The sequence below is a fragment of the Idiotropiscis lumnitzeri genome, chromosome 10, assembly GCF_059441095.1.
Source record: "Idiotropiscis lumnitzeri isolate Australia: NSW breed Sydney's pygmy pipehorse chromosome 10, RoL_Ilum_1.0, whole genome shotgun sequence".
Classification (NCBI taxonomy): domain Eukaryota; kingdom Metazoa; phylum Chordata; class Actinopteri; order Syngnathiformes; family Syngnathidae; genus Idiotropiscis; species Idiotropiscis lumnitzeri.
This window is the reverse complement of record NC_142400.1, coordinates 1,527,557-1,546,718: the sequence shown is the minus strand read 5'-3', so window position 1 is coordinate 1,546,718 and position 19,162 is coordinate 1,527,557. Positions and strand designations below refer to the sequence as shown.

Genomic DNA, 19,162 nt, shown 5'->3' with positions numbered 1-19,162 from the left:
TATATGGACGTTTGCTGCACATAATGTTCATGTTGCCAAAACTTCATTTTAATGCATGGACGCAACAAATGCAAATCCAACTGAACCAGTGTGGCATCTCCAACCACAAAAAGGCCTTTGCAGTCTGCCTTCATAAAAGAATTTGCACCAAGTTCAGCTCAAATTGAACCGGCACAAATTACAAAGGCTTCTCGAGTGAGAGGGGAAAAAATGAGGGATTATTCAACCATGCAGCAGCAAATGCGTCAATTGTATCCCCCTTATGCAGTTTAAAAAAAAAACAAAAAAAACCTCACCATTGTGATTTTCTAGGACTGTAAAAGTAATCATTTGAAAAACTAAACTCTGGCAGATTAATATTTTTTGAATAAAGTGCCATACATTGCTTCCTAATAATTGTAATAGTCACATGAATAATTAACGAGTAGTAGTCAACATGTCGGTCTCAGTTGCAAATAAGTTGGTGACCCCTGCTGCACAGTCAATCAGCATTTTCCGTGATGCCTATTTCCCTGAAAGTTCGCTTCTGTTGTGTCTGCTGGCCCGCCCGAGGCTGATCAGGTGGCAGCACATTTACAAAATCGGGAGCGTGAAATGTGCGTGACAACAGCCAATCAGGCTCCAGCTTTTCTCTCTCTGCGTCGCAAGTTGAATAAGTCAACCATAGTCATGGGAACAAGTCAACAAAGGGCAGCTGCGGGAAGCTAGGAATTTTTTTTTTTTTTTGGAAGGGGGGCTTGGCCTCCAAACATGACACACTTTTGACCGGGACGGCGGCGCATCCGCACTTCAGCCGCGGGACTCAATGCAGCAATGAGTCAACACGCACATTTGCAAGTCGCAGGCCAATTTTGCATTTGTTGTACTGTTGAGGAAAATCATTTTATGTTCATCTTTTTTTTGTTTTAAATGTCCATGAGCTGTTAATAAAATGTTAAACAAGGACATAAGTGTGGGGAATTTGATATGGTCACCCTTTTACAGCGGTCAACTAGTTGGTGTCGAGCAATCCGAACCCATCTCAAATGTCCTCCCATAATTTGCTCCAAAGGAATGCGGCACTTGAAGCCTTCAAGTAGCAACACACACACAAAAAATGTGCTTTTTATTTCCTTTCGGCGCTTTCAACAAAAAAAACAAAACAAAGTTTTCTTTAAATAGGAGCCTCCACCAAATGGTTGACATTTCACTTCATACTTTTCAAAACATAAATAAAAATTGGAAAGAAAAAAAAAAAACAATAAACGTGGGAACATTGGCTTGACCGGATGTTTGGATTCTTTTTGATAATTTATTCTTTCCAACTTCATCTCAACTGCAAAGCTGCATTTGACAATAAAATAAATTAGTCCTTTAAAAAACAGTTGATCTGGCGTGAGTGGTCCTTCAAAGTGAATCTTCACTTCCTGTACTGATTGGTCGAGTGGATTGTTAAAGGGTTCATTCAAAGCCTCTTAAAAAGCTCGTTTCAAAAGAAAAAAAAAAAAAAAAAAAGTTGTCCCGCCAGACAAAGACAGCTTTGGGAAAGGGAATGCCGAGCGCTCCTCTAAGGCACACTGCCAATCCGCCCACCGCAGGAATTTGGACCCTGATGACGCCCGCTGGCCCCGCCTTTGCCTTCTCAGCGTCTTGGGCCGCTACGTGCTAACAGTTAGCATGCGTGCTATGCCGCAGTGACACATGATAGCCCGCGCAATCAACGGCGACATCATCCGAGTTGATCCAAGAACGTTTGTACATTTTGAAGAACAGTTTTGTTGTAGTTCACAGATTAGGGTGGACCAGGAACACGAAAAAGCACTTTGTAGTGATTAGGGGAGTATTCGATTCATCTTTTCGGCCCTCTTGTCAAGAAGCCCTTATCCCACTTCGGGGCGAACATTTCAGACTGTTGGTAAAATTAGAAAACTGCACGTTTAAGACAAGTTTCGTTCAAGGTCGCAAATGTTCACCAAACGGGCGTCAGCTGTTCACTGAACCGGTCGGCGAACGTTTTGTGACATTGAACCAAGCCTGACGCGAACGCACCATTCACGGCCTTCGAACACACTTGCAATTGTTCGGCGCTCAGTAGGAAAATAGCTTTAAAGGACCATTCAAGAGTTTTTTTTAAACGTCGACGCGAGGGCTGAGAGAATTCATCAAATAATGAACTAATAGAGCCAACAAAGTCAAACTAAATAACCCGCTGCGTTGGGAATCACAGACTTATTCTTTAGTTAGTGTACAGGAATTTTTATAAAGAAGACTACTTAGTTGGCTGGAACGATTAATCGAGGAACAGCTGATTGCCGAAAGAGGCCAATTAAATAATTGTCTATTGGTTACCAATGACTCATTCTCTACTCCTGAACCATCACGGAAGGATTTGCAACGTTCGGGGCTGAAACGATTAATCGAAGAATTCAAACAAAATCTCTGCCTGGAAGCTTGGCAGCGCTCACTTGCTGCGGCGTGGCGAATGACATCCTGACAACAGAGCCGCCGCGCCGCCGCCATGACGAGAGCTCAGTGAGTCCATCTCGACACAATCCGAGCGGATCCGAGGACCTGCACTTGTGACGCCGTGATGTCACTTCCTGCGTGGCGGCGGACACCTCGGTGCGCAGAAGAAGAATGAGGGCGCCCGACAGCATGGGGCGGGAGAGAGCAGGAATACGGCGGATGGGGCGAGGGAGGGGCTTCAGCAGTTTCGTCCTTCCGCTTGAGCGTCGTCCCCAGGTGTCGCGGGCGTCCCGCCCATTTGCGTCATACCTGATGGAAGCAGTCGCCAGACGCCCTCCTGGGCACGCTCCGCCACCGCTCAGCTCTCTTGATGGCCTCCGACACGACGCACACGGACGACGTCAGGCCCACGAGGAACAGCAAGTCTGACAAACGGGACATAAAGTGACTAACGCGGAACTTTATTTTATTTCCTATTTGTAGAAGCATGTATCTTACCGATTAACCCATCAATACATTGGCTGAAAGTGGACTTGGCATTATTCAGTAAAATAACATGCAATGATTATTTTGTCCACTGGGGGTCACTATTGTTCCCCGTCCCTTCAAGTTGGCGCAGGGACTTTCCAAATTATTGCTGCCGTTGTGACCACATTCAACATTTTCAGGGGGGGGGGGGAGTCATTTTTTGACAAATCTTGTCACGTTTGTGGAGAAACGCTTTTTGTGTGCTCACCAAAGACGCTGAGGCTCTCAGTCTGGAAGACGCGCTGCAGCGGCGGGGAGTAGATGACCAGCAGCTGGCCCATGATGGACGCCAGCACGGCCAGGCAGAAGGTGCGGTTGCTGCACAGGCCCATCTCGTGGACCAGACGGGTCTGCGCACACACACACACACACACACACACACACACACACACCCCCACACACACACACACACACACACACACTTGGATCAGATAAACTCTATTCTGGCAACAATGTGACGCAGCAATCTAATAAAGACAAACAGTTTCAAGAACAACTTGAGCAAAAATTTGAACAGCATTATTAGCCGGCGTCTCATTCACTGTCAGATGCAACGCGGGCAATTTCGGGAGGCATCCTTGTACTGCCCGCATTTGAGTTTTTTGAGTTTGCGAACTGTTTTGCGTCAAGCGGCGCAATTTCTGGCGAGTGGATATCGCTTGGCGAGAGGCGCAGCGCGACTCGGTCGACTTGAAGCCGCGTTGTGCTTGTTCAGATTCTTTGCCCTTTACGTTATTCTTCGAAAAGAAGCACGACATGTTCACGCGGCGACTGGATAATTTGTGCGGTGTGGTTTTGTTTTGCGACTGAATGAGACTTTTATTCATTTCAATGGTTGGTTTGCGTAAAATGTCTTTTAAACAGAAATGGAGAAAGGTTCCAAGAAAATTCTCAGGAAAATTGAATTTCATTTTTTTTTCTTTTTTAATTAGCGGCGGGAAACCAGAAACAAGGTCACCTGCGAGCGCGAGCTGAGCGCGTTGAACATGTCGAAGAAGACGAAGCAGGTGAAGGTCATGGTGGTGTCTCGGGGGGTGATCTCGTTGTCTTGCAGCTGCAAGACAAGATGGAGGAGATGACGAGGATGAGGACGAAGGAAGGAAGGAAGGAAGGCGGAGTGGAGTCAAGGCTCGCCACCTCTCTCCAGAAGACGAAGAGCGTCCCGCAGACGATGATGAAGGCCGACACCAAAACTTTGACGATGAGGCCGCGCGTGATGATGCTGTCCGAGACGTTGCGAGGAGGCTTCAGGATCACCGCGCGGTCCACCGGCTCCACGCCGAGACTGAAAACACACACAAGGACGTCCAAATGGTGTTTCAAGCTCGGCTCGGGGGCTCATTAAAAAAGGTTTTGCGTTTCAAATCAGGGCTTCAAGCACGGGTTAAGGTTTGAAGGCAGGATTGCTAGGTGGCTTAAGATGACAAATTTGGGCTTTCAAGCATGGTAAGTGTTTCATGAAAAATGTATAAGGTGCGAAGGTACGGTTTGCAGTCATTATTGGTCGGGATCGGCCGGCGGTTACCTTTGTGCGGGAGGCCCGTCCATGATGATGTTGATCCACAGGATCTGCATGGCGTTCAGCGGGTTGGGGAAATTCATCAGCGTGGCCAAGGAGATGAGGGTCAGTGCCGCGATGCTCCTGTAGGGGGCGTTCGGAGCGTCATGGAAACGGTGGTTGCAAGCTAACGGCGCTTTTCTTTTGCATCATAGCTCAAAAGACTGTTTCCCATGACGCCTCGGCGACGCTAGCGCAAAGTCGTCCTCGTATTTCTTGCGACCGCTTTTGTGGGAACGCGTAAACGTGGTCGTGTTCTTTCTTTGGTTTGATTCGCAATTAATTAGCAACGTGACAGGATGTCTGGAAAAATTAAAATCTGTCCAAATGCAACGTGTGCTTCATCTAACTAACTTCATCTCTATTGCAATAAACAACAGATTGATTCAATTTTTCTCGCGAGGGATCTTTGTTACGACTTTCGAAACAAGATGGAGGACTTTAAGGCGGCATCCTGCCTGCTCCGTTTGAGGAGGACGAGACGAGACGACTTACGTGCTGAGTTGGAAGCGCACAAAGTTCTTGATGTTGTTGTAGATTCCTTTTCCCTCCTCGATGGCCGACCTGCAAGCATCGGGAAAAAAAAACGCACGTTGAGGAACGTACGCGCCCGCTCGGAAACGACTCATCGTTCAGGAAGTATGCGGGTCGTCCCCGCGTAGCGCCGAAGGAGGCCCGATGTGCTCACATGATGGTGTTGAAGTCGTCGTCCACCAGGATCATGTCGGCGGCCTCCTTGCAGACGTCCGTTCCGGTGCGTCCCATGGCCACGCCGATGTCGGCCGCCTTCAGCGCCACCGCATCGTTCACGCCGTCGCCCGTCATGGCCACGACCGCGCCGATGTTCTGCAGAGACTGCGCCGCGAAAAAGACCAACGCTTACACTTCCTCTTGGGAACTTCGTGTCAAGGCACACCTGCGCGTGTGTGTCCTCACCTTGACAATCTTGAGCTTGTGTCTGGGGCTGGCTCTGTAGAAGACGGAGACCTGTGGCGCACGCACACACACACACACACACACAGAATGATGAGTTAAAGGGCGGCCCCTTCACTTCTATGACTCTCACATGTTTCACGCGTTTGCGTCTTACTCGAGGGACAACTTTGGAGAGCTGCTGCAGGTCCAGACGGTCCACCTCTTCTCCCGACATACACTCGCCTCCTTTGGACCACAAGCCCAGTCGACTGGCTGTGCACACACACGCACGCGCGCACACGCACACGGTTGAGAGAAAGCCAGCACACGTGACGGTGATTTTAAAGTCAACTTTTTCCCACATCTGTTTCACAAAACATGGATCTTGTTAATGCGCATTGTTGGTATTGTTGTTTTGAACTTATTTTAGTTTATACTTTTACTCCCTTGGCTTTGTGCAGTGGCGAGCAGTCAAGGCCTTCTCTGCTAGCCTAACATATTGAAGAACTCATGATCATATTCTTGTTGTATTATAAATATATATTTTTTTTTTAGGTAAGAGTTTTTATCCAAAGTTGACCTCATTCAATGGGAAGGGTGGTCCGAACGTGAGCGGTTTTGCCACCAGCCGAGCGAACGACTGGTCGCTCCTGAATGCGGGACACACGCTTCGCCAACCACGCATGGCGACAACAACATCACGCGATCGTTGACCAGCGGCTGGGAACACACCACGAGGCATAGAGAGGACGCCGCGCCTACGTTTTACGAGTCAAGAAGCCGTTTGGAAAAAAAGTGAAAGATCCTTGACAAACAACAGGCCAGTTGTCTTCAGTCGAGCTTTGTAAAGAAACATAAATAAAAAAAATAAATAGTTTCATGTCTGACCGATGGAGGCGGCGGTCTCCTGGGAGTCTCCGGTGATCATCTTGATGGCGACGCCTGAGCTGATGAGTGTGCCCACCGCCTCTTTGACGCCCGACCTGGGCGGGTCGATGATGCCCACCAGGCCCAGGAAGGTCAAAGTTCCCATCTCGTACCCGGAAGCGAACGCCAGCACTAAGAGGGGGAGAGAGACGGAGCGGGTCAGGTGAGGCGAGGTGAGAGTGGCACGGCGGCTGGCGTCAAGTTGCCGTTGGCCTGCGGACCTCGGAGGCCAGCGGTGCCCATGTAGCTGATCTGCTGCTGGTAGAGCTCCACCTGCTGCTGGGTGAGAGGAAAGGTGCTCCCACGGCTGTTGTAGGAGCTGCAGAATCGGATCACCTGCTCGTAGGCGCCCTTCACATATAACACGCTCGCCTTGTCCTGCCGTGCAGGCAACACATCGCAAAACAGTTAGGCTGTCATTGCTAATGACAATCAATAAAAAAAATATATATATATGAAAAAAAAATAAAATAAAAATAATAAATAAATTCAAAAAGAAATACATAAATAAAATGAAAAAAAAATTAAATAATAAAATAGGTTAAGCAAATTAATAGAAGTTGCAAGAACAGTATGTGAACGTCTACGCCCGGATTCGGCAACACTAAAAGAGCTGTTGTGACAGTCACAAAATCTAGAAACCATTACGTCATTTTATTGTATGTAAAAGAATCTATGTGGTGTGTTGCACTTACGAACACAAAATGTTTTTTGCTGAATGTATCAAAAGCATTTGGAACTTTTACACTGTTAAAGCTTTCTTTCAAATCAAATAGCCATTGAGGACGTTTGCCGCGTTACGCACCTGTTGCGCGCGGTGAACGCAGCGCACTGCCATCCACTTCTTGTCGGAGGTGAAGGGGAGCTCCTCCAGACGCACGTACTCCTGCTGAACGCCTTCCAGGCCCATCTGTGGCCAAGCAACAGGAAAAGGAGTCACAGGCAGGCTGAGGGAAAGCTCCCTGTCCACTAGGCGGCGCTCTACACTGCTTTCTGTCCACTCTTCGTGTGAGTGACGCTTTTTTTCTTGGTATAATACTTTTGTTGCATGCTTGACTTCGAGACATAAAAAGTTATCACCTAGGTCTGGCTTTATTCAAATAACACATTTTAAAGAAATAAATTGAGAAAAACACTCAAATGTGGTCTCTTTGCCTTTCATTGCACAGCACGAGACTTTGTATCGGCAGATATTCCAAAGCAAGCGACTTGGACTCGGGTGCAACGCCAGCATGACGTAATATGAGGCGACGATCCATTCATTTGTCTTCACAGTCAAGTTTGACGGTCCTGATCGAGGTCACCTCGACAAAAGCACCTTGGTTGGTGATTAGCGAGTGTCCGAGCGCGTCCTCTTACCTTCATGGCGAGGGCCATGAGCGCTCCCTCCGTGGGCCGGCCCAGCAGAGTCCCGTTTCTGATGACCGAGTCGTTGCACAAGGAGCCCACCTGAGCGTGCGTGCGCATTACGGATGTTAACAACCAATCATCAAATCCATCGCTTTTCCGTTCATTTTTTTTTTTTTTACTCATCGGACTGACCTCCACAATTTTGCTGAGTGAAGGGTGAGAATAGCCGTGGACAATTTCTCCGTGGGCTAAAACCTCTCCGCTGCCGTTGTAGCCTACGCCCGTCACCTGGAACGAAACACGAATCATCGCCGTTAGCAACAGAAGCACATTAAAAAAAAAATTGTGCTTGAGGAATTAGCTTGCGTTTGATTTCATCAGTGGAGGGGCCAAGTCACACCAGACTTGACATCTTCCTGCAATAGTGACGACAAATAGAACACAACCCGGTTAAGTTCACCTCGGCGTGGACTCCGTCCGACGTGAACATCTGCGTGACGGTCATCTCGTTCTTGGTCAGCGTTCCCGTCTTGTCCGAGCAGATGACGTTACAGCAACCTGCCGGCGCACACACCGCAGGTCACAAGGTCACGCACGCACACGCGTCGACGGCGCCGCGCTGGACCGTACTCAGCGTCTCCACGATGGGAAGCTTCTTGACGATGGCTCGCTTCTTGACCATGCGCATGACGCCCAGCGCCAGCGTCACCGTCACCACGATGGGGAGACCCTCGGGAATGGCCGCCACCGCCAGACTGCAGGGAGAGCGCCACGTGAGCTTTTATTCCGATGAACCGCGTGCGCGGGACAGCAATGACACAAGTTCCCAAGTCACGGGAAGAAAGGAGGCGAACGCTCTGGTTTCCTCCGTGTTTTGTTCAGAATAAATTTCGACCAAAACTCAAATTTGTTTGCGGAAAAAAAAAAGCCAGGACAAGAAATAGAGCCAAGAAGAGTTGAATTTGGGACAAGACACGTCATTTTCTGGATCAGAATCAAAACGGCATGTACTGACAAAACTGCGCTTTTAGGCCACATTCTGTGTTTTCGCTTCCGTTTGTTGTCACAAGGAAAATATTTTTGCATGTAGGCATCCTAATTGCACGCAAGTTGCGCATAAAGACAAAACCACATCTTCCGGGCTGTCTAAGTGATCAACTATCCATCATCTGAAAGGCTTCTCCTAACGAGGTCCCCTGGCGCGCTGGAGCCTATCCTGCTGGCATGCATGTTTTGGGAATGGGGAAGAAAAGCCACGCAGGCACGGAGAGAAGGAGGAGTTTTGAACGGGCAAACTCCACATACGAAGGCCGCAGCCCGGAATCAAATACTCTGCGACGTCCATGTGCTAACCACCTCAAGTTGCTCAGCAAAATTCCACTTGGACGCGCTTAACGTGCGAGCGGCGTAGCAAAGGAGTGTTGCTCATGACGGCTACCTGACGCCGATGGTGAACATGTCCATGATCCTCTTGCCCTGCAGCCAGCCCACCAGCATGATCACCCCTGCGGGAAGCACAAACGCGGCGCAATCAGCGGCAAGCGCGACAACAGAGCGTGCGAGCGGGCGACTGACCGATGATGCCGAAGGAGTAGAGCGACAGCTGCTTGCCCAGCAGGTCCATGCTCTTCTGCAGCGGCGTCTTGGGAGCCTGCCGCCGCACACAAACAAACACCAAGTGAGCGGGCAGGCGTCGCCCAGACGCGCTCGCCACCGGGGCGCGGACGCACCTCTTCCGCCTGCATCATCTTGAAGACCTCGCCGAACTCGGAGTTCTCGCCGGTGCCGATCACGATGCCCTGCCGTGCGACGATGACAAAAAGTCTTCAATTTGTCTCAATGAATGCGGCGGCAACTTCCTTTCCGTCCATTTCCATACCTTGGCTTTGCCGCAGCGCACCAGCGTGCCCATGAAGGCGATGTTGGCGCGGGAAGCGATGTCGCCGTTGTTGGCGGCCGGCTGAGGCGCCGTGGACTTGGAGCAGGGCGCCGTCTCGCCCGTCAGACTGGACTCATCCAGCGAGAGGTCGCCGGCCTGCCAAACGGGCATGCGAGGTTGTAGCGCCACGGCCGAAGCGACATCAAAGCTAGCGTGCGCTCACCTCGAAGAGGCGCAGGTCCGCCGGCACGCGCTCTCCCACCGCCAGGCACACCGTGTCTCCCGGAACGAGCTCCCTGGCCAGCATGTGCTGCAGCTGACCTTCGCGGATGCTGGAAGGATCGTCGTCGTCGTCGTGCGCACATAAAAGGAATCCGTTAAGGGAGCGAGTTCGCCCACTACACCGCAGCTTTAACGCTGATGTTGAACGCTAATTTGGAACATTTTCCATTTGCGAACGCTTCAGTGTTAGCTGCTCCATGTTTTGTACTGCGGTATAAAAAAAAAAATTTTTTTCTTAAATTTTCTAGTTCCACAAACCACTACGTAGCATCAGTTTTCACGACAGATGCTTTAAATGTGTCAGTTTTAAAAAAAAGTTTCATAGAGAAAATGGGAATATGTCAGACTGGATACCAAGAATGGTGAATGCCTCATTTTTTTTTTTGCCTCATCTCTCAGCCAGGCTCAGTCAAGTGGCGAGGGAGTGATTCCCAACACAGCTGAACTCATTCCAAAAATTCCACTCCAACAAGGTCAAGGACGACAAAAAAGATATGTCGACGCACGACGAGCGAGCCTACCAGTGACACTGCGGCGGGACCAATTTGCCCAGCTCTTCCAGCGACTTCTCGGAGCGATACTCCTGCCCGATAAACAAGAAAAGCAGCAGTGACGTTTCCCGTGGTGCACTCGTTGGATATCTGCAGACTCACCTGGACGAAGGCGACGGTGACCACGATGATGATGGCCTGTTGGGAGATGCGGACAGAGCGGTCAGCGCCAACGCTAATGCTAACGCTAACAGAGGCAACGTGACGTGCGGTGCGCTCGTCGTACCACGGTGATGCTGATGGCGTCGTCGAACTGCCGCATGAGGACGCTGATGACGGCCGACGCCAGCAGCAGCAGGATCAGCGGATCTTTGAACTGCGGGGGAAGGAGGAACCGGATCGCGACGTCAACACAACACGCAACAGTTCTGTGCACTACCGGACACTTTATTTTGCGCATCTTCCGCACAGCTGTCGTTGTTCGGTACAACGGCGTGATGAAGGTTTCTAAAGAGGACTTTCACAGAAGCTTTCTGTGACAGGACAAGATTAATAAAAGAAAGAAATGAAATAAATGTGCTTCTGCGCTGGCCGAGACTCAGCGAGTCGAAACAAACAAAGCGTGGTGATCAAAGTGAAGGCGACAATGTTTGCAAAGCACCAATCAACTTGTTGACTTAGGATGGGCGAGCGGACGCCGGCCCGGGCCGAGCGGACGCGTGACGCCAACCCAGCCGGATGGAGGACAGAAACCGAGACGCAAAATGATCTTCGTCCGTGATGAGCAGGGGCGCACGCGGCACTTTTTTCACACCGAGGACGACCTGCAGCCTCAGTCAAGTCACTTCAAATTGATTTTGAGCTCTTCCGTACAAAAATATTGCAAAAGACTTCACAAGTGGCAGGACGACACAGAAAACTCACGGTAAAAAGCTACAAAGAGAAACGCTAATGCCGCTAAAGATCTTCGTGTTTTGTTAAATTTGCCAAAGGTCGCTCAATATTTTGAAAAATACATCTGAACTGGAAACATTTTGACATTTTAGACTTCAACAAATGAACGTTTTGGCAATGTGAACAGAAGCCAAAACGATCGCTCGCAAGGCGACGGGCGTGGCGCCGCGCGTTCACGCGTACCTGCGAGATGTACTTCCTCCATAGCGGCTCGTCTTCGCTGATGTCAAACTCGTTCCAGCCGTGGTAGTTCCGCCGTCGAGACACCTCGTCCTCGCCCAGCCCGTACTGAAGGTTGGCCTGCACGCACACGTTGCGACACTCGCTCACAATGCCCTCTTGTTTGAAAATGCTTGAAAAAAAAATTAAAAAACTGCGCCGGCGGGTACCTGCAGGGCGCACGCCACCTCGTGGACGGGCAACTCGCTGGCTTTTTTCGAGCTCAGCACGGGAACCATCATGTCATCTTGGCTGCACTCGACATCGGTTTGGGAAAGCTGCAAAACAAAACACGTGCGCGCACATGTTGCAAATGTGAGCGGCGACATGCTAACGTCGTCGGCGTCGTCATTTTGTGCGGACCACTGGAAAAAAAAAAAAATCAGCACAGCGGATTCTCGGATATTCGCAGTCGGGCTTATTTTTCTTTATCTACACTTTACAGAAGGTTCAACGTATGATCGCGCGCAGGCAGACTAAAACATACGCTAGCATGCACGCTCACAGGCTAGCGTATATTTTTTTAAATGTGACGGGAACAAAAACGACATACTTTTCCGAAGTAAATAACACGACAGGTTTCCTCTCGGTCGGTCTCGTTGCCGTGCTTGTTGGACTGGTGAGGCAAGATCGCCTCCTCAAAATATTTATGGCTTGGGAGCACGCCCCAAATAGTTCCCATTTGCAAATAAACCGCAGCTTTTATTCAATTGGCAAAAATCCAGCGCCACGGTTTTTACAGTTGACGTCAATATTCGGGTTAAGGTTTCCGAAACATTTGGAATAACCCGTTTACGGCGTTACCACCGCATCTTAACACACGCTTGAAACTTAAAAAAAAAAAAAAAAAGCTTCAACATGATAGCTGCGAATTTCTAGCGTTCCAAAAGACAAAGTTGGGCCGAGTGCTGAGCACTGCGGGGGCCGTCCCCACGTTTGGACACAAAACACGAGGGATGCGAGGGATGGATGAGAAAGCAACGGGCGCAACAACAGCCGGAGCAAAAAACGGTCCCAAGATTCCAATTCTTATGTTGTTCGAACAATAAGTTCGCCGGATCCGCTTCGACCAAGCTCGGAAAATGTCTTTTTTTTTTTTTTATAAATAAATAAACAAACCATCTTCACCATTCCATTAAATTGAATGGAGAAAATCAATTTGGCGTCGAGTCTTACCTGGAAGACTTTGTGGTTCGTTTTCATCCTGCGCACGCGGATGCGAACAAACTAAGCGCTGCCGTTTGCTGACCATAAGCTCCGTGACTGGCAACCTTTCTGCTATTGCTCACCTACCGTTCATGTTTTCTTCAGCTCCACCCGAAACACACCCTACACACACACACACACACACACACACACACACACACACCCCCACGGTGCACACACACACACAGCAAGTCCATCAGGATGCTTCCTATCAGAGATAGCCACATTATTTTTGACTAGGGCAAATACGGATGAGTACAAGTTGAGAAAGTCAATATTTATTTGCAGTAAAAGGGAAAATATCCGCATTGAAATTTGGAGCAATACAAACTCCAACCCTTCATTTCATGAAAATGCCTTTTCCTGGGTTTTCGTCGCAACATTTTCACATTTGAAAGTGCAACACGCTGAGCAATATATTTCTGCTTTTGTTTTCAAACTGTGAGAAAAAAAGTGCAGCTCAGCAGCATCCAACCTTGCCTGAAAATCTTAATAAAGAAAAAGTAGAAGCAATTGGAAGATCGTCACAGCTGTTTACGTCCCTCCCGACGCTAACACTAGCACGGCGCTCTCGCTACTCGCGTGCGTCATCAATAAACATCAACGGGCCCACCCTGATGGCGTTCACGTAGTAGCGGGGGACTTCAATAAGGCCAATTTAAAGACTGTCCTCCCAGACTTCCACCAGCATGTCAAGTGCCCAACGAGGGGAGACAACACTCTCGACCATGTGTACTCGAACATCAAGCACGCATACAGGGCCCTCCCTCTCGCCCCCCTCGGCCAGTCAGACCACCTGTCCTGGCAGCTCGCACCTGCGTACACCCCTCTCAGGCGCAGATTCAGGCCCACCACAAAGACTGTGGAAACCTGGCGTGACGACGCCAGGAGTGAATTACAGGACTGCTTTCAAGCTTTCAAGACACCAACTGGGACCTCTTTGATCATCACGACCTTGATCTACATCAGGTTCTGCATGGAAACTGTGTCCCTACACAGGACCATACGGACCTTCCCAAATGCGAAGCCCTGGATGTCCAGCCAGGTCCGCTCTCTCCTCAAGGCCCGTGACGCTGCCTTCAGGTCAGGCGACAAAGCCCAGTACAGGGTGGCTCGTGCTGACCTGAGCAAAGGCATCAAGCTAGCCAAGGCAATCTACAAGAGGAGGCTGGAGGCCCACCTTGCCAGCAACAGACCACGGGAGGTGTGGCAGGGTCTACGGAGCATCACGACCTCTGTAGACCCGAGTGCATTGCTGGCAGAGGAGCTTAACTCCTTCTTCGCTCGCTTTGACTCGCCCCAACCGTCACACCCCCGCACCTCATGCTCCAACTCCCCCCCACTCACCGTAGAGGACGCATCTGGATTAAGGACTTTCTGACCAACAGACCCCAGACCGTGTTGCTCGGCCCCTACACGTCCTCCACCCGTACCCCTCAAGGATGCGTGCTGAGCCCTCTCCTATACGCCCTCTACACCTACGACTGCAGCCCGGCCCACGGTAACACCACCATCGTCAAGTTTGCCGACGACACGACAGTGGTCGGTCTGATCTCGGAAGGTGACGAGACAGCCTACAGAGAGGAGGTCCAGAGACTGACGGCTTGGTGCGAGGACAACAGACTGCAACTCAACATTGCAAAAACAAAGGAGATCGTCGTCGACTTCAGGAGGAACAAGACGGTGCCGCCCCCCCTCTGCATCGAAGGCGTGTGTGTGGAGAGGGTCCACACGTTCTAGTTCCTGGGAGTACAGATCTCCGATGACCTTTCTTGGACTCACAACACCACAGCAGTGGTAAAGAAGGTCCACCAGCGTCTGCACTTCCTAAGAGTCCTCAGGAAATTCAACCTGGACAGGAAGCTGCTGCTGGCCTTCTCCCACTCGTCCATCGAGAGCCTGCTGACCTACCGCGTCTCCACCTGGTACAGCGGCTGCACTGAGGCGGACAGAGTGAGGCTCCAGAGGACGGTCAAAACGGCGCAAAGGATTATTGGCTGCCCTCTCCCCTCACTGTCGGACATCTACACCGCCCGGTGCCTCAGCAGGGCTCTCAACATCGTCAAAGACAACACCCACCCAAACTCACACCTGTTCGGCCTGATGCCCTCTGGCAGGCGCTACAGATGCATCAAATCAAGGACCAATAGACTGAGAAACAGTTTCTTTCCAAGAGCCATCTCCATTCTAAACTCACACACACACATACGACCACCCTTACTTTGCAGAAAAGCAACGTGATGTGTTTTTATATATCCTATTGAGTATTACTTTCCATTGCACTAACTATTCTCTTATTTATCTAACTTATATATTTATCTGAATTATTGTTGTATTGCACTGGAGAGGGGAGCTCTCTAATCTCGTTGCACACTTGAGTACAATGACAATAAAGGGATTTCTGATTCTGAAGATGCGGCGAAAGAAGGCAAACAGAGGCCCGACGGCACCACAGGCTAAATAATCCCGCTTTTGAAAACAAGCTTCAAACTGACAAGCAAACAGCCGGCATCCGAGCAGAAACAAAGATGAGCGGCGACGTGAACGAAACAAATGGCAAAAACACTCGCACGCTGTGCTTCATTCAAAGTGCAAAAAAAAAAGACTTTAGGTGAAATTAATTAGACTCCCTCATAGGGCTGGGCGATATGACCTCAAATCAATATCGCGAGAAATCGAGCAATTTTACCTCGATAACGATAAATGCACGATAAATTCCCCCGTGGACTAAAATCAAAATAAATGCAGGAATTGCATATTGACTGTTTTTTTATTGTCCAACTGGTACACTTTACTTTCAATGAAAAATAAAAGTACAAAAATCATTTGTATGAACATTCCAAATTGCTTGCTTTGCATGACTTGAACAATGTCACAAAGAAAAAGGGTACCTCTTGCAAAATCTTTTTCTGCAAATAGATTGCGCCAAGATTCTCTCAAGTTGTAAATAATGGCAAATAAAAAAAATGCTAAAGAAAATGTCAATGCAAGACAAATAAACAAGTGTGCATGTGCCCTCTCGAGTACTCTGGTGCGCGGTCGCCACTTGTCGTCTATGTAGTGCACAGTCAGGCTCAATCAGGGATCCATGTTGCGACCCGACCACAAGTCGGATGGAGATGCAAAATGCTTGACATGTCTAAGCTCCCGGCCCGATTTAGTCCATCTCGGGAAATACGTCTTCCATGAAGCGTTTAAATCCTGTGCGCGCCACGTAACTAGAGGAGCTGTATCTTTAGCTCTGTGCTAGGCTATCGCGTCCACCTCTGAGACGTTCTCTCGTATGGTGTCGCCTCCGTTCATGGGCTGTTGTCACTTGTCGAACCTTGCTTCTCACTTTGAACTTTCAGCACAGCATGGTTGTGTTGTGGGTGGTGAAAAAGCTTCTGGATTTGAATCGCCAGCTACTTCTTTCTCGATCAGACCGGTGGAGTCACGTGACTAGAGGCGCTGTTGCGGTCTTAAAGGGGCATGAACATTGCCGCAGACAGAAACGGCTTTTCTTTTTTCTTTTTTTATTCACCGAATTTACTGACATGGGCAAAATGATTTCGGTCATTGTACTAAATTTCGGTAACGGTAAATTTTCGGTTTATCGCCCAGCTCTACTCCCTCACTTGATTAAAAGTTAAAATAATAATCATAATACATACTGTCAATTTCCATTTGAGTCTTTTCGTTGTGATTGGATTAGATATTATTTGAAGGACTTTGACACGGAATCGGTCATGAGTAGAAATTGAGTACACATTAACAGTTTTACAGGATTGCAAATACATGCCAGGCTCGAACGAACTTTTGTGAGGATCAATTTGTTTCCAGTGATTTCTAGGCACCGCAATAAAAATCCCAAAGTAGAAAGGAAGTGCGGGGGATGTAAGCTTACAAACACTGCATTATTTGAGTTGTCTAAGAGCAATTCGATTCAATTTTCCAGAATTTGGATAAACTATTTTTGGTTGGATGTAGACCAATTATGTAAACCAATGAAAAGAAAATTCTGACATTTGACATTATAACAAACAACCAATTGAAGAGTTGCCAACCAACAGAAACTCGCTTTCAGATCAATTATTGTGAATGTCCGCGTTTTGAAAATGATCAAGATTCCCGCTCGCAGGACACCGATGGCGGGATATTGCGACTATTTTTGCCTTCAGTCTACCGAACAATTCACGGGAATTCCGACGCGCCGCTAACGGGCTTCAATTGCACAGAGACGATTCGCGCTCAGCATTCACGCTCTTGGCGTCGCTGCGTTAAGAAGCGATGCATTGATTAATTGTTGTCTTTATTTTGAAAAGTAAGTGAGGTGTGGCTTTTATTTTTGGGTTCAGGTGCCAGACAGTGTGCAGCGGCGCTGCCGTGACAAGAGAGGCACCACACGCCAATACACACACCCGAGGGCAGTTCCCGTGCGCGACGGGCGTTCACTGGTTCTGCAACTGTCCCACAATGCCGTGGAACCAGTCGCATGCTTTGCGAGCGTGTCACTTTTGGACCACACAAAGGAGACCGCTCGGCTTGGGCTGCATATTCGCTCATTGTCACTGTTATTCGGTTTTCATTTATGAGCAGATTTGGTTGACCTCAACTTGCAAACAAAAAAAAACCCGACAGACTAAGGAGGGTGAGCATGTCCTGGAGTAGACCTCCAGTTCACAAACAGGATCCTGCCGCAACATCCCAGGGAGTCCACATGTTGAAGGGTGGCATGGAGGGCTAGTTTGTCTCAGACATTCATTCATTTCAACCACACCAAAGAAATCACACCAATCCCAACCTTCCGCAGTCCAAAAGTTGTGCATTGCAACCATCTTGTTACAAACGAACTATATTGATGTGAGTGAGCCAAAGTTATTAATTTAGACAAAATGTGCTTTGCTGCCAATTCGCTGTCAAGGAACAATTTTAATAATAGATTAATCTTCCGGTAATTTCCAAGGGGCATTGTTGATATAAAAGTAGCGCTTTATCCACCATCTTGTATCTATAGGTAATTACTGTTTTGTACCTTTTTGGTGGGTGGGGAAACGCAACAGAATGCATCTTGAATAGTACTCATTGGACAGTTTTCCATAATTCCCTGTGGCAACACCCCCCCCCCCCCCCCGGTTCAAGATCAAATAATCTAATCAACAAGGACCGCAGAAGCCGGATAAGGATCCTGATCATTTGAAGCAGGTGTGTTGCAACAGAGAGAAATGGAAACCATCAATGAAAGCGGCTCTCGAAAGAACAACATTGAAGGAGCTTTTGACAATTCTGTCATCCAGGTGGAAATCTCTGACCATGATTGAGTCGCTTGTCAGTCCCAACAAACCTAATGCGTCATCTATCAGGCAAAGTACACTCAGGGCGTTTTCGCTTGACGGTCAAAATAACAAGAATTGCTCCAGGCAGCAGCTGGGTGTTAGCAGCATGCTAACAGAGGGAAGCTAACGAGGCGTCCTTCCGCCTTCCGCTTTTCTGTCGCCGCGGCTGGATACGAGCGTCAGCCAGCTTGCCTCCTCGCGGACTTCTAAATTGCTCCACCGAGCTCAAGTCGACAGCACGAAAGACGGAGCCACAAGTTGGACTTACCAGCAGCTCCCGTTTCTTTAGCATCTTCCGTCAGATCGCACGACAGCGCGGAGCCTTCGAGCTCGAAAGGCACACTGCTCGTCCACCATGTCACGCAAATACAGCCCACTTCCGGATAAGCTTTCAAAACAAGAGAAACAACTTCCGCTTCTAATTGCGCTACACTGGATCGGTAGCTTTTGTTTTATGGACGGTGTGCACATTACGACCAACATCAAAAGACACGAAAATATTGTTGGATGCGACATGTTAAGGGTAGAAATACTGAGAAAACTCGTACATTTCACGGAGGAAAAACAACACGGCAAAATCAGTAGCGCTAACATGAACAATAATTTATTAACAATTTATTTTTTTCGAAAACTTCCTGTTTCGCCGTAAGAGCATAGGTGACACTGCCAAAATAAAATCTATAGACCAACAGATATGCTTGCACTCACTTGAGTTGAAGCAGATAGCTCATATAATTTCGTCTGTGGTCCAAATTCGTAAGTTTTTGGACTTTTCCGACCTCCGACTATTAAACGGACGTGCACTGGAGCGCCCCTTTGTCATGTGAGCTCGAGTTGCGAGCCGGAAAAAAAGAGGACCGCGAGTTCTCCGATTGTCTTTAATGTGAAGTCACTCTTCAATGGGGACTGGACACCCATGGAGGCATAGACCGCGGCTGGGAAATAGTATACAAGACTTTAAACGAATTTATCTATCTTTGTTCATTATTACGTCAATTTAGTTCTGAAATTATTTGGTGAAGTTTTTATTGTATTTGTAATTATTGCTTTAGATATCTCCTTGAGATGCATCATTTAATTCTCAGGGGGGAGG

The 19,162-nt window shown here is 48.6% G+C and overlaps 1 protein-coding gene across 1 annotated transcript; it reads right to left on the bottom strand.

The window, feature by feature from the left end:
- Window positions 1-1,269: 1,269 nt before the first annotated feature.
- Window positions 1,270-18,504, bottom strand: atp2c1 (ATPase secretory pathway Ca2+ transporting 1). The gene is made up of 27 exons (XM_088306596.1): window positions 18,338-18,504; window positions 11,719-11,826; window positions 11,513-11,629; window positions 10,662-10,751; window positions 10,538-10,573; window positions 10,406-10,467; window positions 9,826-9,934; window positions 9,603-9,758; window positions 9,454-9,522; window positions 9,299-9,374; window positions 9,162-9,228; window positions 8,354-8,478; window positions 8,184-8,281; window positions 7,916-8,011; window positions 7,733-7,822; window positions 7,179-7,283; window positions 6,595-6,751; window positions 6,335-6,505; window positions 5,622-5,719; window positions 5,468-5,518; window positions 5,220-5,386; window positions 5,027-5,095; window positions 4,499-4,615; window positions 4,111-4,258; window positions 3,932-4,027; window positions 3,182-3,323; window positions 1,270-2,870 (listed from the first exon to the last, which is right to left on the bottom strand). The coding sequence occupies exons 1-27, from the start codon at window positions 18,359-18,361 to the stop codon at window positions 2,749-2,751; spliced, it is 2,766 nt and encodes a 921-aa protein (XP_088162722.1). The 5' UTR covers window positions 18,362-18,504; the 3' UTR covers window positions 1,270-2,748.
- Between the last annotated feature and the right edge of the window lie 658 nt (window positions 18,505-19,162).

Coding starts and splice junctions, on each gene's coding strand:
- atp2c1 (XM_088306596.1), bottom strand. CDS start 18,361: ATGCTAAAGAAACGGGAGCTGCTG. Junction 5,720..6,334: donor GGAGACCGCCGCCTCCATCG/GTCAGACATGAA, acceptor GTGTGTGCACAG/CCAGTCGACTGGGCTTGTGG. Junction 4,616..5,026: donor GTGCGCTTCCAACTCAGCAC/GTAAGTCGTCTC, acceptor CGCCCCCTACAG/GAGCATCGCGGCACTGACCC.